This window comes from Heterodontus francisci, chromosome 27 (genome assembly GCF_036365525.1).
Source record: "Heterodontus francisci isolate sHetFra1 chromosome 27, sHetFra1.hap1, whole genome shotgun sequence".
Taxonomy (NCBI): domain Eukaryota; kingdom Metazoa; phylum Chordata; class Chondrichthyes; order Heterodontiformes; family Heterodontidae; genus Heterodontus; species Heterodontus francisci.
This window is the reverse complement of record NC_090397.1, coordinates 31875474-31900362: the sequence shown is the minus strand read 5'-3', so window position 1 is coordinate 31900362 and position 24889 is coordinate 31875474. Positions and strand designations below refer to the sequence as shown.

At 41.9% G+C, this 24889-nt stretch overlaps 1 protein-coding gene across 1 annotated transcript in view; it reads right to left on the bottom strand.

The window, feature by feature from the left end:
* dyrk4 (dual-specificity tyrosine-(Y)-phosphorylation regulated kinase 4) overlaps positions 1 to 24889 on the bottom strand; it is a 126915-nt gene that overhangs the window by 90851 nt on the left and 11175 nt on the right. Inside the window, exons 3-4 of the mRNA XM_068059726.1 lie at positions 9986 to 10133; positions 7101 to 7264 (exon numbers count right to left, since the gene is read on the bottom strand). Of these exons, the coding sequence (XP_067915827.1) occupies positions 7101 to 7264; positions 9986 to 10133 (312 nt within the window). The remainder of the gene's footprint in view (positions 1 to 7100; positions 7265 to 9985; positions 10134 to 24889) is intronic.

Below are 24889 nucleotides of genomic sequence, written 5' to 3'. Positions count from 1 at the left end.
CAGGTGACTAGAGAGAGAAAAACACACAAATAGTATGTGCAAAAGGAGTAAGCTAAGAGCTGCCAACTTTTTGAAGTGTGATGTAGAGGTACTGCTTGATGAAATTAGGTGAAAAAAAAAGGATGCCATTCTTAGAGTTGGAGATGAGAAACAGCTATTACAGTTGCCCTGTGTGACATCCATAACCCCAAAGATGCCCTATAATGTAGGAAAAAGTTTAATGACCCAACATGTGCTGCAATCTAAGTAAAGTGTTAACTAATTGCCACTGTATGTCTTCTGGTTCCCACAAGTTAGAAATAATCACACTTCAGGCTTAAAAATACTGAAGCTCTATGTTTACGTCATTCAGCTTCCATGCTGCCTGGTCAGGAACTGCCCTAGAGCGCTGCAGTGTTACACACTACATGACTGCAGTACAGCAGTGAAATGTGGGCCCCTGGAATACACTTACATATAACAATTAGTTCCTCACTCATTATGGCTAATAGAACTACATATTACATCCCTCTTTCTTAAAAAAACACAATGTCTCTATATCAAAATAACTTCCAGTCATAATCTTTTGTTTAGAAAAAAACATTAAACAATCGACTTTTAGAAATAAACGGAACCCCTTTCAGTGTCTTTTGTAGCTTGTTTTCTTTTCCAAAAATATTATTCACAGTATCACTTAGGTATTAAGATGTTGTGCCTCCATGTTGTAGATTTGGCATTCATTGTTCTCAGTGGTGAGTTGGCACGCTGTAGAGGCGATGTTGTGCTTGTTGCTCCTGGTGTTGTAGGAGTTGTGCTTGCTGTTGCTAATGTTGTGTCATTCGGTGGTGACGGCATTATGTTGTCTCACTGGATAGTCATGTTTCCGTTGTTGTTGATGATCTTTTCTGTTTTCCGGCTCAGGTGTAGGTTGAATATGGACCCTGTTCCTTCTCATTTGCTTACCAGTTTGGACTCAATGATGTATGAACTTGAAGTCTCAGCTTCTCCAACAATTTTTGCTGGGCTCCAGGTTTTCATGATTAGATCCTGTACATGTACAGTTTGTTCTTTCAACAGCTCAGGTAGGGATTTTACATGCTTGTTGAAGGGTTGAGCTCCTTCTACCTGTGCTTCAGTGAGTTGTAGTCTCACTTCCTCCTGGTCACGGAGGATGTATCTTGCTTGGCAGAGTTGTCTTAAACTTTCTTCCATTCAACAGCTCTGTAGGTGATTTCATGTCAGCCTTGAGAGGTGTGGATTGGAGTGACAATAAGGCAAGTTTGGGTTTTCCTTCATCTCTCAGCATTTCACAAGGGTTCTTTTGACCTTCTGGACATGTCTTTCTATAAACCTGTGTCGCCGTGGGTAGTGTGGTGATGAGGTGATGATGTTGAACCCCTACTGGTCAGTGAATTTATTAAATTCTCTGGGAGGTGAATTGGGTGCCATTATCACACATTAATCCTTTAGGAATCCCTTGCTCAGCAAACAGAACTCGTACTGCTGAGAGGACTGTTGTAGCTCTCAAGTCTTTCACCTCCTGGATAAAAGGGAACTTTAAGTAGTAGTCTGCGAATATGAAATACCATTCTTGATAGCTTGTGAATAAAATTGGCTCCTACAGTATGCCATGATCTGGGTGGTACTTCAGTAGCTATTATCTGCTTTTTCTGCTTGTGTGTTTCTGTACATCTGGCATACATTGCATGTCGACACCATATTTTCAATGTCTTTGTATATGCTTATCCAATACCCAACTGATCTGGCTCGGAGCTTACACTTCTCCATTTCCATGTGGCCTTCTCGTACCTTCTGGAGAAGTTCTTCCTGCATTGTTTTGGGTTTGATTATTCTGGATACAGCTAGCAGAACACCATCTTCTAGTGAGATGTCATCTCTGATAGACCAGTACTGCCATAATGGTGGCTGTGCTGGCTGTATCATAAGCCATCCCTAGATCACTTGCTGAGAGAGCATCTGTAACTCCTTGTCTTTGCTGATCTCACCTTTAATTTGACTCAGTTTTGGTGGTGTTATGTTCACCAGATGATGAATTTCTATATCTAGATCTTCTTTGTTTCTGATCGGAGGGCATCTTTCAGTGGGTATATGATCTTCAAGCCTCAGTATTGCCTCCTTCACCTCATGGTTCGCTGAAATAATCTGCAGCTCTTCACAATTGCTCAACCCCAGGATAGCAGAGCCATCTGTTTCAGTGACGTAGAACATACAATTAACATCTTTTCCTTTGTGTGTCCCTCCAATTTGGGTTGTTCCTAGCTGTCAAATCTCAGCTCCCCCGTGTGCCGTTAGCATGATGTTATTCGGTTTCAGAGCATCTTTACTTGGATAACCATTTTCTTCCAAATTTTCAGGAAAGACCTTAGTATAGTCTGAGCAGGATGAAGTTACTCTGTGCTCCGGTACAGATTTATCATTGTGGGCTTATTTCTCACCCTCTTCCTGATCTGAATGGTTGTGTGAATTTCTTTTCTCTGGGAACTGTCGCATCCGGACATTTCATGCAGTTGTATGGTTTTTATGTCTATCATGTTTTCAAACACATGATCATCTTCCAGGGAATTGATATTTTGGTTTCTTTTCGCCATGTTGCTCTGTCTCTGGTGAATCGTTTACCACTTTCTTCCTTTGTTCTGCACATATTTTTTCAATGGTTGGCCTTTCTGCAAGCTCTGCAGATTGATCCATATGCGGGACATTTCTTTCTGTGAATTAATGTGATTGTCCACAGCACCCTGCGTGTCTTTCTCTCTGTTTGGTGTACATTCGTTTGTTGCTTTTTCATTGCAACAACCCTGCTGCCTTTCTCTTGGCTTAGCTGAAGACCAGCTGTCTGGGTAGTCAGTGTCTTCACCACCTGTCTGCTCATGGCTTCATGTGCTCTGGCCGTGTCTACAGCCTGTGATATTGTGAGCTTGTCCTTTCCAATTAGAGCTTTCTGTTCAGGGTGTGCAGAACCCCAAATTAGCTGATCAGCCTGTGTCCTTAAATTTATGTTTTCTGACTGCATTTTTCAATCTAGTTATGAAATTGTCAATAGGCTCATGTAATTCTACCTGAGGCCTTGAAATTCATATCGTTAAATCGGATGATTTGATTTTGTCTGGGTTTCTGCTGTCCTCTTCACTCAGCTCCCAGCTATTAAACAAATTTTATCCTTTATCTCCTGCCCAAAGAAGGATATAACTGACCCTCTCCCCTTCACTAGTGCCTTTTTAGAAAACTACTGAATGTCAATCTGCACTTTTGTTTAAACATCTCAAATGCCTCTCTGACATCATCACCTTCCCAATTCATTATGGGCTGTAGCTGTGCATTCATTGCTGTGCCGGTGGTCATTTCATTTTTGCACGATTCACTCCGTTTTTTCTCTTTCTCTCTGGCACCAATTTGGGTCTTTTTTCCCAATCTAACTCGGCATTGATTTCATTTAAAATGTTTTAGGCTTACTCACAGACACCTGCTACCACCATATTATGTCTTCTGGTTCCCATATGTTAGAAATAATCACACTTTAATTTAAAATACTGGAGTTCTGTTTATTTCATTCAGTTTCCATGCTGCCTGGTACGGAACTGCCCTAGAGCAGTGTAGTGTTATACATCACATGACTGCAGTGAAGCAGTGAATATGACATACTGGAACACACCGACACATGACAATTAGTTCCTCGCTCTTTACAACTAATATAGCAATATATAACAACCACAACTGCATGGTGAGACTTTCAGAGAGAAACCATCGCTCCCTGCCTGTAATGTTTAGTCACTGCACTATGGGCTTCCACAGAACGCATTTTGCTCCATGCACCAGTATGTCTCTTAACATATATCCCTCCACTCAACACACCCACACATCTTGAAAACATGTTTGCTCTTTGAAGCTCACTCCCATATCCAAGTTCCTTACAGCTCCTTTTACTTTCTGCACGTTTTGAACGCAAGCAGAGTTATTTAGGATTAAGATCAGAGACTGCTGCTGCCATTTCACTTTTATGCATTCTACACAAACCAGACTGATTTGAAAGTTGTTATGTTTTAGGGCAGGATTTTCCCTCCAGGAGCGGGAAACAGAGGTCGAGACTGTTTTCCAGGTCCTGAACCCACTCCCAGGGGAAACAGTCACATTGTGATTTTCACAGGAGCCCACCCCCACCCCCTTAATTGGCCTGGAGATGGGCTCACCATCCAATTAAGGATGCCGGGCAGGCTCTTGAAGCTAGAGGGCCAATCAGAGGCCTCCCAGCTTGAAAGGAGCAACAGGCTTCAATAGAGGGTAAATAAGGGGGAGAAAGGGGAGGATGCTGCAAAATGGAGGTGCCCTCTCTCCAACTTTTTAAAACCTTTAATTGAAAAATGGATCTTGCAGCCAGACCAGCACTGGTGGAGGGATGGGAGAGGGGGGCACCCTCTCTACAGGGGAACATGTGGCTGCTCCTGCACCCAGGCAGGCAGGGAAGGTCACGGCCTGCCTGCAGAGCTGGCCCCCTGGCCTGCCGCCGTGAGGCCGCCACCAGGCAACTAAACTGGCCCCCGCCGCCTGCTGAAACATGGAGGCTAAATGGAAAATCCCAGTCGGCCTCCTTTCACTGGCCACAATATGCTATAAATGAGCTGTGTCGGCTATCCGCTGCATGTGGGTGGGTAGCCCTGCCCTGCCACCGCCCCCATCCCGCACCATCCTGCCTCTGCAAAAATGGCCCCAAGGGAGGATGGAGTCAGGGAACTGACATGTCGGCTGGGTGGGCTATTTTGAGCTCCTGCCCACCTCTGTACCCAGCCCCAGCAGGGGCTCAAAATCCTGCCCATAGTCTCCGCCACCACAGCCATTTGTGGTAAAGAATTCCAGGTGCTAATAATCCTGTGTATGAAAAAAATCTCTAACTTCTATAACACGTTCCGATGATAATCCTGAATCATTGCCTCCATGTTATTAATTTCATGAACTAATGGAAACAATATTTCACTATTTATCTTTTCAAAACCTCTCATAACTTGAGATGGCAATAACAATTTGATTTATATAGCACCTTTAACATAATAAAACATCCCAAAGTGCTTCACATGGGCATAATAAAATAAAATATGACAGCAAGCCACATAAAGAGATATTAGAACAGATAACTAAAAGCTTGGTCAAAGGGTTAGCTAAGGAGAATCTTAAAGGAGGAAAGTGAGGTACAGGGGCAGAGAAGTTTAGGGAGGGAATTCCAAGCTTAGGGCCCAGGCAGCTGAAGGCATGGCCACCAACTGGGGAGTGATTAAAATCAGGATGCTCAAGAGGCCAGAATTGGAGGAAACTTTCAGCTGGTGGATTTCTTGCCAATAATTTATCAGTATAGTTACACAGAACTTACTTGGTTTCAACTTTGGATTCTCATTTTTATCCTTGCTTAATGTGGCTTGGAGCATTTTAGTAACTTTTATTTTCTAATTGTGGACCAAATGCTTTGAAGTTCAGGATAATCAAACAGATTTCTGGCCTCATTGCAACAATGTCAGCTTCATCCTTCCTGTGACTGAACACTGTGGTCTGATGAGCCAGTCTCAGTTTGGCGATCATTGAATTTTGTGAAGATTTTGATCTTCTGCCGCTTGCAGCCATGAAGAAGTTGGAAGCTATGCAAGTACATGACTAAATCTCGTATTTTATCCGGGATGTGTACTCCAGCTCCAAGATTCATGTAAAGGTACATGAGAAACTTTTGTAAACTTTCTCTCTCTCTCTCAAGAGAACTAGGTCCTACTTAGTACTTTCATCAATGATGTGTTGGATAGCATGTGAGACATCGAATTGGAGCCTCTTAACCAGGAATTTCCAGGAAAAAGACACTGTTTTTTAATACAGATACCGTGTTGCTGGCAGAAATACTTGGGGATATAATACCTTCAACTCACCAACTTAAACATTGAGTCAACCAGTGAAATATGTTGTTGGATTTACCGTTGCATTGTTATCATCTTTACAGCGCAAGAGGGGACGCAAAAAACTATTAGTTGGAAAACTGAAGCAGTATCTATCCCAATCTTGACTCATATTGATACCTTTGAGATGCAAACTTCTTCCTGGACAGTTCCGTGGGAACGTACTGAGACGGGGCAAGGGGAGCTTCATTTTTTTCCCCCATTCTTGTTCAATGACAGCAGCATCCCAAAGCTTGTGGCAGACAGCACATAAACAGCTCTCCTGCGTAGATCAGAATTCGTGACGACAACAGCATACAAACTGGAAGACATGTTTCTGACACAGGTAGAACAGAAATTAAAAGTTTCATGCATTAACATGAAGGATGCTGGTGCACCAACAAGGGTGATAATGGTCCGACAGCTGTGGAGTAAGCATAGGAGGGAACATGGGTGCATCATAAATATCCAATTTGATTGCGCAAACAACACAATGACGGGGATTGTGTTGAATGGACAACAGACAAGGTGACACTGTGAGCCCATTAGTACGGTGAGTGGACATCTTGTCCATGTTAGTGAAGTCTTTCAGCATTATATTGTTGATCTGGAGATTGTGGAGGTAGCAGTACATGGCCTTAGCCTCCTCTCTTCACTGGCACAGAATAGTCTCTTCCCTTGAGCAGTGACCAATCTTGACACTTTGGGCCTCATTTTCCTTCAACAGTCATCTATCTTAATGTCAGAGAATCTGGAGGCTCTTCTTCCTGCAAATCTGCTAGCAGCCATGACTATTAATTGATGGTTCCTTCATAATGCAGGATCATGTCCCTTTTAAATTGGTACAGGACATTAAATCTTGTAGCAGCACATTAGTTTCTGCCACTACGAATGCAGCCAATCCCTTATGGTTCTGCAGCCTGCTAAAAATTACACAAATAAGCTGATCTCAGGAAATCTTCCATGATCAGCAGCTTAGATATGGGGTGGACAGACATGCACATCCACTACACCTTCGCCAATAAAATGGCAAGGCTGAAAGTCCAGATCGATGTGTCCATGATTTCTGCATCATGTGAAGGATGCTTAGATCCAAACAGAACCTGCAATCTCAATCTAACTTCTTACAACAAGAATTTTTTTTTAAAGTGCAATTGTGAAAGTTACACAAATCCATACATGAATATATATTATTACCTTAATGTAAGAGCCATGTTCATCATCATAGCCACTGTTGTGCTGGTTTTCAGGAGAACCTTCTATCTTTTGGGTGTTCAATCCCAGAAACCAGACTTCTTCATAATTTAGGACTTCGTTGTGTTCATAATTTGTCAGTCCACTTTTAAAATGTATCAGTGCTTCTATTCAAATGACACAAATACGACTACAGCAAGTTTTACAAGTAGCTTTCCTCCAACTGAATTTTAAGATAACATTTCTCATTGTTTATAATGTTTCATAGCAAAACTGATTTCATCTTACACCCATTCACAATCATTGTAAAGCTTAGTGAAGTAAAAAAGAACAACTTTGAACATTTGTGGACTTAAACCTCAGGAAGGATATATTGGCCAGAATGATATTGGGACTTGAAGGAATAAATTATGAGGACAGGTTGCATAAACCTGGGATATATTCCTTTGAGTTTAGAAGGTTGAGGGGTGATCTAATTGAGGTGTTTAAGATAAAAAGGTGGGGAATACAGAACAAGGGAACATAATCTTAAAATCTAGGCCATTCAGGAGTGAAACCAGGAAGCACTTTTTCACACAAGGGCAGTGGAAATGTGGAATTCTCTCCCCGAAAAGGCTATGGCTGCTGGGTGAATTTTTATTAGGTCAGGGTATCGTGGGATATAGATCAGAGATAGCTAAATGGAGTTGAGGTACAGAGCAGCCACTATCTAATTGAAGGGTGGCAGAACAGGCTTGAAGGGCTAAATCGACGACTTCTGTCCCTAATTCCAGTGAAAATAGGAAGCAAACTGACCTACTAATGGCTGACCAATAAATAGGTTTTTTTAAACGTCCAGTTTGGCACAAAGTAAATTTCTGTGCTGGGTCAGATTGTGCAGCTGACAAATATATAAGGAGGCCAGTTTTAATGTGAAGCAGATAACAGGTGGGCAGCAGGCGGATCACACTTGGCAACTGCTTATTTTGGTGGTGTGAGCCCCAAACCAAATTAATAATAGCGAATGCATAATTTTGCATCAACTTGTGATTGTGGCTGTTGTGATTCAGTTTGTGCATGTGAAATTATAACTAAATTCCACTATAAAACAAAGCAATACTGTTCTGACAGCACTTCTATATTTTTTGTTAAGTATTTTTTTGAGGACTCATGTATTTTAGAATTATGGACATTGGCCAGGATTTTACCCTAGGCGGATGGGAGCCGGCCACCGACGGAAAAGTTGGTGGCCAACCCGCTTCCACTTGGCCTGGGGATCTGACCCATATTTTGCGGGGTTGTCGGGCTTCAATTGATGAGGCAGGACTTCCACCTGCTTGAGGTAGGAAGTCCCACCTAATACAGCTGCTGGCCAATCAAGGGGCCAGCAGCTCTTAGTCCCAGCAGCGCCACCGGGAGTGGTGGCCACTGCTGGGACTACAGCCCAGCGTGCAGAAAAGACATCAGGGAGCCTGGAGCAAAGGTAAGTTTTGGTTGCCTCGCCGGGGGTAATTGGTCGGCCCTGGCGAGGCAAGGGTGGTTGAATGGCGGGGGGGAGGGGGGGGGGTGGGGGGGGTGTTTATGGTAGCGGGGCGGCTCTCCATCGGGTCCACTCCGGGTCGGTCGAGAGCCGCATGGTTTTGTCAGGCAGCTTTTCTCAGTCCTCGGTCGCCGGACCAACCACGGGTAAAATCCCCGTGGAGGCGGGCGAAGGCCCTTAAGTGGCTGGCAGGAGCGGGTCGGGAAGGGCCCCGGAGACTCCCGCTTCATTTTACGCCACCATCAACCCCCCACCGCCCCCCCCCCCCCCCACCATCTTCCTGCTCTTTGAGGGGAGCATAAAATTCAGCCCATTGTTTTATTTGGGAAAACTGAAAAGGATTCCATGGATGTTTTTTCACTGGGGGTCATTGAAGGGACACTGAGAGGTCTTGTTTGAAAACAACATTTGCTGGAAGTCACCTGTTTTCAGAGATATGCACAGCAGGGGTTTTTTTGACCTGGGGAAGATGTTTGCAGTGAAGTGACAGGTCAAGATGTATAGGTGTCAGGAGGCTTGACTGTTGAGATGTTGTTTTTGGTTTCACTTTGGACAGTGAGTTGGGGTGTGGAGTGTTTTGAAAGGAGTTTTAAAAATCAGCCAAGAGAATAGTCACCCCAGCTCAGCCTTTTCCATCTCTTTGAAAAGCTCTTTGAAGCGAGTGTACGAAATAGAGAAATTGATGCTGCATTCCTCCTGAAAGCCCTGCCAAAAACCCTGGCTGCCGTATTTCACCTGGAAAACTTAAGAAACTGATCTTCAACATCGCTTGAAAAGAACTGTTCTAGGAAGGTCCCAGTGACAGCCGCCTACGCGTATTTGGGACCCCAAACCAAAAAGGGACAACTGACATCTTTCCATTTTTTTCTTCTTCAAGAATTAGCTCGTATTTGGCCGAAGTATTCTTTTTTGTCTTTTTTTTTGTAACAGAGCTCTGAAAAGAAAATTTATATTTTCAGTTAACCGGTCTGTGTATGTATGTGTGTGCGCGCACGCACGCATGTGAGGGGTAAAGGTAAAAAGGGAACATTCATATTTCACTCTGTGTGTTAATGCTTTGCTTCGATACTGGTTACGTCTTGTTTTCCAATAAACTGATAATTTTGTTTTTATTAAAGAAACCTGGTTGGTGTATTTTATTCTAGGATAAAGAGTAGAGTCTTCGACTGACCGTATCAGTAGCTGGGTAAACATTTAAATATATGTTGTGACCTGTGGAGAGGTGGAACTAGAAAAAACAGTGCACTCCTCTCATCTCAGTCGTAACAATACACACACACATTAAAAAACAGGAGACTCCCTTCACCACTCTCCACTTCCTCTGCAAAAAACAAAACGAATATTGTGATATTACTGGCAAATATTATACCTTCAGGTGTTAATGGCAGCATGAAACCTTCAAAACTTCTCTCTTTGTCAGATTTCTTTGTGTGGACTTTACAGCTGGCCTCTGACTGATTCTCCTTTGAGCCATATTGGAACATCTGCTGCGAATTAATGTCACCAGAGTTCTCATCCTGGCAATAAGAAAAATTAGTTATTTTTCTCCTTAGTTTTAATATTCTTGCTGATTGCTATTGGCAATGGATACACTTTAGTGTTCAGCGTTATCCTGTTTCACAATGTGAGAAGTAAATTGATGGCTTCATATATATATGGGGACATTTTTTTGTTTTAAACATCTATCTGGTGGGCAATTGGTGTGGCAACTGCTCTGTTTGCCTAGTGCTGGAGGCAGGAAGTCCAATCAATCAGCACTTTCTGTTTTTATTTCAGACTGCCAGCATCCGCAGTATTTTGCTTTTATCCCTCCCCTTGACCTTGGTATGCTCCAAGTAGATTATGGGCTGTGCATCAGAAGCACCAGTAAATGACAGTAATTAGTTGGCTTCATTTTATAGTGAAAGGCCAGCTAACAACACAGCAGATTCACATTTAATGAGAGCAACATTCCACTTGCACTGCGATGGGACCATATAATCAACCCAATCTGTAATTTTCACAATATTTAAACATAAAAACAGAGCTTGAACAATGACATTGGCATATCTTGTAATTTCAATAACAATATTTACTGGCAAAATTGATACTTTATTGTATTAAATATATTTTAAATGATGTAAATTATTAGGCTACTGGTTTTATAAAAAACATTCTTTCACAAAACACTTCATAATGTGAATAGGTTTTTTGTTACCTGGAATAGCATATGCTCATTTGACAAAGTTTTGTTTGGTATTTGAGGGAGGAAATTGTCATGTTGTAGTCTCAAACTGTTGACTAAATAGTGCTTGGCAGGGGTTTCCAACTGGGGAAGGGGCCCAACAATGGAACTATATCTCTAATGAAAAGATACATAAAACTTTTGAGTCACCACATAGTCAGTCCACTTAATAAACCTTCTTGTCAGAGTCACAAATTAAAGTACAGACTATTCTACAAACCAACAATGTGAAGAATTCTGAGCTGGCAACTGTTGTTATGACTTTAAACAATGTGGGGGATTTCAGAAAGAAACAATTATTCACATCAATTGACTAAAAGCGGAGATTACTTAAAGGCTCTACCTGATTCATTCTATATTGCAAAACACTATCGAGTTAGTTATTAGTATCATAAGTTGTCTTTGTCATCGAAGATGAAACAAATGAAACAATGAAACAAATATATTAAAAAGTGATGTTGACACTTCCTAGCATGAACATTCCAATTTTGAGTAAAATTTTGATGAGTATATCATGGGACAAGCTACCTGTTACACCCCTGCAATTAGCAAAGCACCCCAAAGACTTTGTATGCTGGACAAAGAATCTAAGCTTTTACAAGCTTGAACTATGCCAGAAATATTATCCTATATTTTCCAATTGGGGGCATTTGCACTGGGGCGAGTATTCTGGCCACCATGAAGATCACCCATCAATCTGGGCCAGAACACAAGGAATAGGAGCAGGAGTAGACCATATGACCCATCGAGCCTGCTCTGCCCTTCTATACAATCATGGCTGATCTTGGGCTTAAATTCCACTTTCCTGCCCTCTCTTCATATCCCTTTATTCCCTGCGGAACCAAAAATATATCTATCCCAGCCTTAAATGTATTCAACAATGGAGCATCCACAACCCTCTGGGGTAGAGAATTCCAAAGAATCACAAGCCTTTGAGTGTAGTAATTTCTCCTCATCTCAGTCCTGAATGATCGACCCCTTATCCTGAGACTGTGCCCCCACGTTCTAGATTCCCTGACCAGCGGAAACAATCTCTCAACTTCTACCCTATCATTTTGGGATTAGATTGGGTGGCCAGATTTTTCAGCTGGCGCAGACACGACTGGCTGAATGGCCTCCTTCAGTGCCGTAAGTTTTCTATGGATCTAAGTCCTTTCGTAATAAAAGTGCTGGAAATACTCAGCCGGTCAGGCAGCATCTGTGGAGAGACAAGCAGAGTTAACGTTTCAGGTCTGTGACCTTTCATCAAAATTCCTTTCATAATCTTGTATGTCTCAATTAGATCACCTCTCATTCTTCTAAACTCCAGAGAATATAGGCCCAATTTACTCAGCCTTTCATAGGACAATCCCCTCATCCCAGGGACCAATTTAGTAAATCTTCACTGCACCGCCACCAGTGCAAATATATCCTTTCTTAAATGTGGAGACCAAAACTGCACAAAGTATTCCAGGTGTGTTCTCACCAAAGCCTTGTACTATTTAAGTAAGACTTCCAACCCTAGGATCATTTAAATGCAGGAAGTAGGCTACCTCACCTCTTCCAGGGAGATGCATCAAAGTCAGGGAGGGAAATTATGGCCTGTTGCAGTAGGAGCAGACAGGCAGCCTTCCAAGTGACTGGAAAAACAACAAAACATTTTCGGGAAATTCACTTCTAAGGTCTGTCCATGGCAACAGTTTGACAGCCATAACACATGTCCTCACTTTTGTTTGCCTCCTTCATTGACCTCTCAGCACTAGACCTCTGCACCAAAGAAATCAACCCTTGTGTCTAGGGTTCCCTCATGTGATTTTGATCTACATTCACCCACCTCTATATGGAAGGGTGCATTCTGCACCACCAGGAACTAGGCCCAGGAAATGGGAATGATGTGAGGTTACAAAGAAACATGTCCACAGGTAAATTTCCAGCTTCTTCCATACAAGCCATGCTGGAAAAGTGGCAGGGAGTGGATGGAAAATCCAAGTAATCATCTCTGATTGATTGTGACATTTGATTCCAAGCAGGTAATCTGGAAAACAGTTGGGAGTATGCCTGTGATTTCCTAGTCCTGATCGGTGAGGATCTGTGTTGCAGCACGCATTCGGAAAATTCACCATATAGTTCATGCCAATTGTCACATAAAAATAACAGTGCTGTTGTCCTGACAGTTGCACCATGATTGTCCTGCAGTAATTTAATATCCAATTATAAGTTTGGCTCTCTTCTTCTCACTATTTATAGTTTAGTAGGTTATAAACTCCTGAGATCTATAATTATGAAACTTGCGAATAATTTGTGGAGTTTGATAGCTACGAGCTGTAACACATCAATATCATCTCTGATTAATGGCAATCTCTTGTGACTTCTTTAGAAGAGTGTGCAATGTACTGGTATGCTTTATTGGCATATAATTGCTTATTTTCTGCAGTAACCAGTAAATCTGAGCAATTCTGAGATGCCTAGAAAGTAACAAAATACCAGCTAATACTGGTACACAATGAAAATTATTTTAGACCATTTCATTGAGTTTATAGCAATATTCAGAATATTTTGCAATCCCATGGGTGCCATACATGGAGGGAACCTGAATCATAGGATGTAGCCCCATCCCAAACTGCACTCCCTTTTGAGCATGGCTCCCTATTGGGAGCACAGAATTAAACGATAAATTGTTAAATTCACATACTACTTGCATAAAGCTGGAAATGAGTGTATGGTGATAATAGTGAATGGATGCCAAAGGCCTTTGTGTGACATTCCTTTGTCTGCTACTTTAATAAACTTATCACCAATAGTAATTTCTAATTTATTGAGGATAATTTTGACATTGGGCAATAGTAAAATTGGTGATATTGGATCAGCCGCCTGTCATACATATCCCTGGGTGGCTGATCTGATATTGTCCATTTCACACCATTGCTCAAAGTCCAAATTACCCCCATGGAATGCTGATATAAGGAAATTCTGGTATGATTCTGGCATTTCTGGCATATCAGGTATATAGAGAACATAAGACAATGGAGGAAATTTTAACCCCCATGGATGATTGGGTTGGGGGTGGGTGGAAGGTAAAAATGTTGTAAATCTGAAATCCTACTCCAACTTATCCATTTCCAGTTTGAACGGAGATAGGTAGCAGGAGGTGACCATTCCACTCTCAGGAGGCAGGTCGATCAGTCATATCTTAAGTAGGTAACAAGTCTCCATTTTAACAGGCTTTTTATTTTTAATGCATGGAAGTCGGGTTTCCTGGGGCTCGGGAATCCCAACAGGTAAAAGGTGGTAAGAAGGGCCATCGCTTCTGGAGATATGTCTCTTAAGTCCCGTTATTTTCTCCCTCACCTTTTTTAAAATGTATATTAAATTCAAGGGGAGGAACTTACTGGGTTTGATACTTATTTACTGAATTGGTTTTTGAGTTTTATAATAACTCCATTTTATGTTTTACTTGAAAGCCTTAATTTGCCCAGAACAAGGATTCTAAATGCTTGCTGAAAGTAGGTCCTACAGTTTGAATGGTGACATACAGCTAGCCAAATGATAGAAATGCTCTGTACCAACAAAATCTGTTTGGTATGTAAGCTTAATGAGCTTAGTTTAGTTTAGTTTAGAGATACAGCACTCAAACAGGCCCTTCGACCCACCGAGTCTGTGCCGACCATCAACCACCCATTTATACTAATCCTACACTAATCCCATATTCCTACCACATCCCCACCTGTCCCTATATTTCCCTACCACCTACCTATACTAGGGGCAATTTATAATGGCCAATTTACCTACCAACTTGCAAGTCTTTTTGGCTGTGGGAGGAAACCGGAGCACCCGGAGAAAACCCACGCAGACACAGGGAGAACTTGCAAACTCCACACAGGCAGTACCCAGAATTGAACCCGGGTCGCTGGAGCTGAGAGGCTGCGGTGCTAACCACTGCTCCACTGTGGAGGCTTTGGAGACAGAGTTTCACACACACGTGTCCCGAAATTTACTGGGATGGGTTCCATGGACTTGGTGGGGGTGGGGACAGAACAAATATTGTTCAGGAAAACCGAAGGTCCGGGTTTCCCACACATTATGGAGTTTTAATGTCATAGCATGTCTTCTTTACTAGCAGGTCCCTGCCCAGATGCCAGCCTGATTAACAAGCTTGGCTTTATGTCAGGCAGGGAGCACCCTGGAGGAGGCTGCAGCCCCAGGAGCATGTAGGGAGCCTGCAGCTGCATTAGCGCTAGCATGGGAGGAACAATGTTCCCTCTAATTTCTCTTTGTTATACTCATCTATTTATTGCACTGTGCATGGCCACAAACCTACACACTTCCTGCTCCTCCTGAAATCAATAGTGCAGAAGGTGAGCATTATAGGACAGGTGGGATTATAACAGTTTACAATACAAAAGAAGGCCATTCAACCCATCGGCCTAGAAATTACATCACTCAACGCCCACTTTCCAGGTGTAAAATTAACATAAGAAATAGGAGGAGGAATAGGCCATTCAACCCCTCAAGCCTGCTCCACCATCAATACGATCATGGCCGATCTTCTACCTCAACTCCGCTTTCCTGCCCCCTCCCCATATACCCGATTCCCTGAGAGATCAAAAATTTATCAACCTCAGTCTTGAATATAGTCAACAATGGAGCAGCCACAATCCTCTGGGGTAGACAATTTCAAAGGTTCACAACCCTCTGAGTGATGGAATTTCTCCCATGTTAGTCCTATATGATCAACTCCTTATCCTGAAGTTGTGCTCCTTTGTTCAAGATTCCCCAGCCAGGGGAAACAACCTCTCAGTGCATACCATGTCAAACTCCTTCAAAACCTTGTATGTTTCAATGAAATCACCTCTTACTCTTCTAAATTCCAGAGTGTATAGGCCCAATTTACATAGCCTCTCAACATAGGACAACCCTCTCATCCCCTTGCTTAGATATGGAGAGCAAAACTGTGCACAGTCCTCCAGGTGTACTCTCACCAAAGCCCTACAGAATTATAGCAAGATTTCCTTATTCTTGTACTCCAATCCCCTTGTAATAAAGGCCAATATACCATTTGCCTTCCTTATTCCTTGCTGTACCTGCATGCTAACTTTGTGTTCCTTGTACGAGTACACCAAGGTCTCGCTGAACATCAAAGTTTCACGCCTTTTAAAGATTCTGCTTTTCTATTCTCACTATCAAAGTGAGTAACCTCACATGTCCCTACATTATACTCCATCTGCCATCTTGTTCCCACTCACTTAACCTGTCTATATCTCTTTGCAGCCTCTGTGTCCTCCACACAGCTTACATTTCCACCTATGTCAGCTAACTTGGATGCATTACTCTTAATCTCTTCATCTAAGTCATTAATGTAGATTGTAAATAACTTAGGCCCCAGCACCGATTCTTGCAGCACTCCACTAGTTATAACCTGCCAACTTGAAATGGTCACGTTTATCCCTACCCTCTGCTTCCTGCCCGTTAACCTATCCCCTATCCATGCTAATATACTATCCCCAACTACATGTGCCTTGATATTGCGAATTAACCTTTTGCTTGCAACCTGGCAGCCTCTCAGCGGGTTGCAGTGGGGGGGCCCTCCTTTTTGGGAACTCCATGGGTCATGAAGGAGCCCCCCAGCAGCAATGGCTGCCCCCGCGGCAACAGTGACACCTGCCCTCAGCGACCGATCCCCCCCCACCCCCCCATGACCGGCCTGCTTGCCCGGTCCCGCCTCCCCCAGACACCACTTACCAATCTTCGAGGGCGCAAGGCCATTAATTTGCCCTCATCCTTCAGGTGCAGCTCCACCAATGGTCGCTGCCGAGCTGCCAGTCCTCTGATTAAGCCAGCAGGTCTTGGGGGCGAGCCGCCGTACTTAATAGGGACAGTAGCCCTGGTAGCAGCCATTTAAATTGCCACCACCAGGAATATGCCTCCCTGGTCCCGTCACCAGCCGAAAAAGGCTCGCCTTCCACTTTGGCCCTAGCTGCGGGACATCAACCGAAGGGGAGATCGTGATGTAGTGGTAATATCACTGAACTAGTAATCCAGAGACCCAGGCCAATGCTCTGGGGACAGGAGTTCAAATCCCACCATGGCAACTGGTGGAATTTAAATTCAATTAATTGATGAAAAAAAATCTGGAATTGAAAACTAGTCTTAGGAATAGTGCCATGAAACTATCATCAAGTGTCATAAAAACCCATCTGGTTCACGAATGTCCTTTAGGGAAGGAAATCTGCCATCCTTACCTGGTCTGGCCTACATTTGACTCTTAACTGCCCTCTGAAATGGCCTAGCAAGCCACTCAGTTGTCAAGGGCAATTAGGGATGGGTAACAAATGCTGGCCTTGTCAGTGACGCCCACATCCCATGAAAGAATTAAAAAAAACCTCCCGCTTTCAGCCCAGCCATGGGACATTAGCCACCATCATAAAATTCAGCCAATTAACTCTGTTTCTCTCTCCACAGATACTTCCCGGCCTGCTGAGTATTTCCAGCATTTTCTGGGTTTTTTTCAGATTTCCAGCATCTGTAGTATTTTGCTTTTGTTTGAGTTAGCGAGGAGGTCTGGCGCTGGATTAATATTCACAACAGTCGAAGAATTTATTTCATGTGGTGTCAAAGGAAAACTGTTGAACAGGAGATAACAAATATTTGTATTTCATTAGCTTTTATGTGTAAAACTCAACTGAAAATATTTCTGCCTTTTACCACAAAATGACGGCCTTAGTTCTGTTGTGTAAATTAACATATCTAATCATCAATGTGAAACTGCTTCTACGTCATGGCTCACATCCAATCAAATAAACAAAAGAGAAAACTTCCGGCTAGTTTTACACACACTTCAATATCCATGATTAACTGCAGAAAGAAGTAGATTTTAGGAATAATCACCTTTTTATATTAATAAATTGTTATAAGGGCTAAATATGGTATCCAAAAAACTTTTTGTTGCTGTTAAATGATTTTAAATTGCCAAATTAATCAGTGAAATTATCCCAACATTACAAGGGTGATGGGATACCTATAACTAGATCAGAGGCACACAAAATAAGCCCTGTGGAATGTCTAATCTGGCTCTCAGTGACTTTTTTTAAAATTGAAAGCGGGAATGCCGGAAGAAACAAGCAGAAATAGAGAGAAATACAGTTTTAAAAAGAACAATGGAAAGAAATTAAAATCAGAACATTTGCACTTTGGTAAATACGTTGCCTGTAACAGAAAGAAATTACCCCAGCAGTTTTAGGGTTACAACATAGCAACATGAAATGTTTTCAGTAAAGTCCTCAAAGTTGTCTTGAAACTTTGCCTGTTCCAAAACTTAGAAGGTGAAATCTAATAATTACCCTTCCAGCCAAAAAATGAGCTCCAAAATTAAGGCCAATTAAACCATCAAAATTCAAAAATGTCAAAGTTGACATAGTTCATTTGTTTTCTTGGTTTAGGGCAGGGTGTGATTCACCTCCTATCCATTTCATCAATATAGAGCACACCTTAAATTACTTACATCGTCTGTGGATGCTGGGTGAAGTTCCAGGGAGGATGAGCCACTAGTGAAGTGTGGCAATGCCTTTAAGTATTATGATTTGTGAAAACAACTGTAAGCATTTATTGTTTACTTCTGTTATTGGTTTTCTGATTAATCTGATTAAACCTGCTGCATTCTGAGAATTGCTTAATGCAGTTGGTTAGACAATGACCTTTCATTGTCTCTGAAACCAGCCCAGAGTAATGTCGAATGAATTTGGACAGGTTCCATCAAGTTTCTAGTGGGTTTGGGCCAAGAGCACAACATGTCCCTAATTCTGCACCAATTAGTAATGTCATTAAGGCAGGCATGTAGTTAGTATGAGAAATTTAAAGAAATACCAAGTTGACTGGGTGGTTTTTCAGTGCGTGTTCATTGTTAATTAGTTGTTTAGAATAATGTCTAGTGAGTGGAATTGGTTTTGATATGTTTATATTTCATGAATGGGGTATTGAAGCCAATCAGCATCATTAACAGACAGTGGTTATTTCAGACAATTATAATCTTTGCCTTACTGATGCACTTGAGGTGTGATGCCCACTTCCTATGGACACAGACTATAAGCATATTGGTTGAAGGAGATAAAGGAAGATAGATGAATGGAAATAGACAAATAGATAAATGAATGCAGGAGAGAATAGCCAAACCCACATATTCCTCTCTGGCACCAGAATATGCAACATCTGCAACTCTGTGTGAGAGGAATGTTACCGAACTTAAATGCTACAACAGCAGTGTCAATAAACATGACACAAAACACAAAAATTGAGTTATACTGTAAAAAAAAAATTAGTAGTATCATGTTTGGCCTAACACTAAGGTAAAAACATTAGGTTCAGTCTCTTACATTCACAATAAAAATTAGTGATTTACAACAACAGCTTTCATTTATAGAAGTGTCTTTAACAACAACAATTTATAATGGCCAATTTACCTATCAACCTGCAAGTCTTTTGGTGGTGGGAGGAAACTGGAGTACCCGGCGAAAACCCACGCAGACACAGGGAGAAGTTGCAAACTCCACACAGGCAGTACCCAGAATTGAACCCAGGTCGCTGGAGCTGTGAGGCTGCAGTGCTAACCACTGCGCCACTGTGCCGCCCGCTACCAATGTGGATAATCTCACATTTATCCACATTATACTGCATCTGCCATGCATTTGCCCACTCACTCAACTTGTCCAAATCACCCTGAAGCCTCTCTGCATCCTCCTCACAACTCGCCCTCCCACCCAGTTTTGTGTCACCTGCAAATTTGGAGATATTACATTTAATTCCCTCATCTAAATCATTAATATATATTGTGAATAGCTGGGGTCCTAGCACCGATCCCTGCGATACCCCACTAGTCACTGCCTGCCATTTGGAAAAGACCCATTTATCCCTACTCTTTGTTTCCTGTCTGCCAACCAATTTTCTATCCATCGCACTACACTACCCCCAATCCCATGCACTTTAACTTTACACGCTAATCTCTTATTTGGGACTTTGTTGAAAGCCTCTGAAAGTCCAAATAAACCACCTCCACTGGCTCCCCCTCATCAACTCTACCAGTTACATCCTCGAAGAATTCTAGTAGATTTGTCAAGCATGATTTCCCTTTCGTAAATCCATGCTGACTCTGTCCGATTCTACCACTGTTCTCCAAGTGCTCTGCGATAAAATCTTTGATAATGGACTCTAGAATTTTCCCCACTACCGACGTCAGGCTGACTGGTCTATAATTCCCTGCTTTCTCTCCACCTCCTTTTTTAAATAGTGGGGTTACATTAGCTACTCTCCAATCTGTAGGAACTGTTCCAGAGTCTATAGAATCTTGGAAGATGACCACCAATGCATCCACTATTCCTAGGGCCACTTCCTTAAGTACTCTGGGATGCAGACCATCAGGCCCTGGGGATTTATTGGCTTTCAATCCCATCAATTTCCCCAACACCATTTCTCTACTCATACTGATTTCCTTCAGTTCTTCTCGCTCACTAAACCCTGTGTTCCCCAACATTTCTGGTATGTATTTGTGTCCTCCTTTGTGAAGACAGAACCAAAGTATGCATTTAGATGGTCAGCTATTTCTTTGTTCCCCATAATAAATTCCCCTGTTTCTGACTGTAAGGCACCTACATTTGTCTTCACTAATCTTTTTTCTCTTCACATACCTATAGAAACTTTTACAGTCAGTTTTTATGTTCCCCGCAAGCTTGCTCTCGTACTCTATTTTCCCCTTCTTAATCAATCTCTTGGTCTTCCTTTGCTGAATTCTAAACTGCTCCCAATTCAATCGAGGTAAACAGCCAGAGCAAGCTGAACAGCTCAAGTGATCAAAAGATCCAACAATTAACTGAGCGAGGTTCTATATTAAATCGACAGAAGTAAGCTTGTAATATATATCACCACAGTATTTAATCTAATTCCTCTGAGCACCTTATGAAGCTTAGATTGTAGCACAGCCATATTAAGGAAAGTGTACTTGCTGAGACAGGATGGTCAGATGAAGGAATAAGTTGGCAGCACAGTGATTCACCACAGGCATTCCTGAGGAGAATCAGAGCATGCAGGTGGAAGTCAAACAGCTGACATCACAAAATTGATCCACCGAATGATAGGTGATAAATTCAGTTACTGGAGGTAATGTTAACTTTTGGTGGTCACATAAAACAGGTGCTATTGGATCTGCCATTCATTATTAATTCCCCTGACCCTCCTTTACATTGAAGTTAATAGGAAGGGATAGTTGGGCATGGTTGGCAACTCCAATAACGTTCATTTTACATCACCACCGAAAGTTAAAATTACCCGATTGAGTCACAATTGAGTCACACGGCAACCACAGACTAAACTGTTCTCAGCTACAGCTGAAAAAAACAAGCCATTACAGCCTACTGGTTTTATAATAATTTATATAGTCTGTCAGTTTAAGAACCTCTACTTAAATTTCTAATGCTCTTAACTGTTGTAAGATAAATATGTAATGCAAAACCTACCGTAAACTCACTGATAACTGAATACCTGCTGTCAATTAAACGTTTAATGAGATACTGTTTGCTGAAACAGAAGACCTAGCCAAATAATGTTGAAATATTAATGCTTTATTATAAAACGTTAGTTTCTTAAACATAAATGTGTATTAAATATAGTAGTTACAACATCTGGGTCTGATTCCATCCGTGAAAACTCTAACAATTAGTTCATCTCACTCCAGTTATACGGTCATGCAATGTTAATTGGTTCAGGGGTAACTATTAAATTAATCTAGACTGATATATAAGAATAAGCCGAAGTGGAATCTTATAAACCTTAGATATATAATAGAATTCTGATCCAGTCATATATATATATATATATATATATATACATAGGGGGAGGAGGGGAAAAGATTGGTTGGACACCTCTGACATATTCAGACCAAATACCAGAAATTATGAGGATATATTCTGTAATCATGGGATAACTTTTACCATCTACACGCTCTATCTCACAATAGACAGCGTCACAGAGTGAATATAGCCCTTTGGTTTATTTTGTTTCCACTGACAACTGACATTTCAAAAACCATTATTGTTTGCATGAAGATTTGTATATACAAAGCCACTGAGTAAAGGGAACACTATTTTTCAGAAAGTATTCCATGGAAAATGTTTCCTTAGTGAGGCCTACTCCTCTGTTGCAAGCTGGGGGCTCAAATTGGCGGAAGCTTCATTCCTCTGACTCTAGCTGCTGCTGCATTCCTCCTCCTTTCGCCCACCACTGGCAGTTATACCTTCATCCACCAATGCCCAATGCTCCCGAATTCCTTCCCAAACAATAATGCTTTTTGAATTGTCAGTGAAAACAAAATAAACCAAAGGGCTATATTCACTCTGTGCTGCTGTCTATTGTAAGATAGTGTAAATGGTAAAGGATATCCCAATACACCCTCATCATTTCTGATATTCCCAAAACTCCTCTGGCCCTCAACAACAACTTTGATTTATACAGTACTTTTAACATCTATCGCCATCCCTGCCTCATCTCATGTGTTCCTGAAATCCTCATCCATGCCTTTGTTACATCTAGACTCAACTACTCCAATGTTCTGTTGGCCAGTCTCCCACCTTGCATTCTCTATAAATTCAATGAATCTAAAATTCTGCTGCCTATATCCTAACTTGTACCAAGTTCAGTTCACCCATCTGCCCTACACATGCTGACTCACAAAGGCTCCAGCAAAGCCCCGTTTATAAAATTATTGTTCTTGCTTTCAAATCCATCCGTGGCCTCAGTCCTCTCCTCCAGTCCTGCAACTCCAAGAACTCTGCATTCCTCCAATTCTAGCCTTTTGTCCATCCATCCCACACTCCCTTCACCCCACCATTGGTGGCCATTCCTTCAGCTTCCCCAGCCACCAGCACTGGAATTTCCTCCCTAAATCTCTCCGCTTCTCTATATCTCTCTCTCCTCCTTTAAGACACTCCTTAAAACTCCTCTTTCACCTGTCCTAATATCTCCCTATGTGGCTCATTGTCAAATTTTAGGAACATAAACATAGGAACAGGAATAGGCCATTTAGTCCCTCAAGCTGTTCCTCCATTCAATGAGATCATGGCTGGTCGATGACCTAACTCCATATACCTGCCTTTACCCCATATCCCTTAATACTTCTGGTTAACAAAAATTTATTAATCTCAGTTTTAAAATTACCAACTGATCCAGCATCAATAGACATTTGCAGGAGAGTTCCAAACTTCCACCACCCTGTGTGTGTCGAAGTGTTTCTTAATTTCACTCCTGAAAGTTCTTGCTCTAATTTTTAGACTATGCCCTCTAGTCTTAGACTCCCCAACCAGTGGAAATAGTTTCTATCTACCCTATCTGGTCCTCCTAATACCTTGAAAACTTCTTTACCTGAAAAGTTAGAAATTTTTGATAATCTTGTGTTAATGCTACTGTGAAGTGCCTTTTTTTTAAACTAAATTAAAGATGCTATATAAATGCAAGTTATTGCAGAAGAACAACCCAAAGTGTTTAAAGAGGGTGCCTTAAAAACCATATCTTTGGCCTGGTTTTTGTTCATTCCTCCTAATATCTCCTTCTTTGGCTTGGTGCCTATAGACTAGAATTTATTTATGTGACTCATGTTTATGAAATCAGCCAAGTATTTTACTGCTCCAGAGACAGACTGCCCAATCACTCTGTTCACTATTTCTCAGAAGTATTACTGCACTTTGTTTCTTCTTCCCAATGTCGACCCTGAATTTAGGTGTTAGGAACCCCTGTCCTCTTCAACATTCTTATTAATACGTGGGCCTTTTAAGAACATAAGAAATAGGAGCAGGAGTAGGCCATTCAGCCCCTCAAGCCGACCCCGCCATTCAATAAGATCATGGCTGATCCGTCCCAGGCCTCAACTCCTCTTTCGGGCCTGCTCTGCCTAACCCTCGACTCCCCGAGATTTCAAAAATCTATCTACCTCCTCCTTAAATACCTAGCCTCCACAACTCTCTGAGGCAGAGAATTCCAGAGATTCACCACCCTCTGAGAGAAGAAATTCCTTCGCATCTCAGTTTTAAATGTGTGCCCCCTTATTCTGTAACTATGTCCCCTAGTTCAAGCTTCCCCCACTAGTGGAAACATCTTCTCAACATCTACCCTGTCGAGCCCCCTTAAAATCTTATATGTTTCTATAAGATCACCTCTCATTCTTCTAAACTCCAATGAATAAAGGCCTAACCTGTTTAGCCGTTCTTGATAAGACAGCCCCTTCATCCCAGGAATCAGCCTAGCGAACCTTTTCTGAACTGCCTCCAATGCTAGTATACCCTTCTTTAAATATGGGGACCAAAGCTGTGCGCAGTACTCCAGGTGTGGCTTCACCAACACCCTGTACAGTTGTAACAGGACTTCCCTATTTTTAAACTCTAACCCCCTAGCTATAAAGGCCAAAATTCCATTGTCTTCTCAATTACTTGCTGCATCTGCATGCTAACCTTTTGTGTTTCATGCACAAGAACACCCAGATCCCTCTGTACTGCAGTATTTTGTAGTCTTTCTCCGTCTAAATATGCCTTTTTATTCTTCCTACCAAAGTGGATTACCTCACACTTTCCCACATTGAACACCATCTGCCCAGTTTTTGCCCACTCACTTAACCTATCTATATCCCTTTGCAGATTCTGTGTGTCCTTATCACTACAAGCATTCCTACCTATTTTTGTATTGTCAGCAAATTTGGATACACTACACTCTGTCCTTTCCTCGAAGTCATTAATGTAGATAGTAAATAGCTGAACCCTAGGGCCGATCCTTGTGGCACACCACGAATTACGGCTTTCCAACCTGAAAAAGATTCATTGATCCCAACTCTCTGCCTTCTGTGTGTTAGCCAATCCTCAATCCATGCCAACACATTACTCCAATACCCTGAGCTCCTACATTGTGCAATAACCTTTTATGTGGCACCTTATCAAACGTCTTCTGAAAATCCAAATACACAACATTTACTGGTTCGCCTTTATCCACTCTGCTTGTTATATCCTCAAAGAACTCTAACAAATTTGTTAAACATGATTTTCCTTT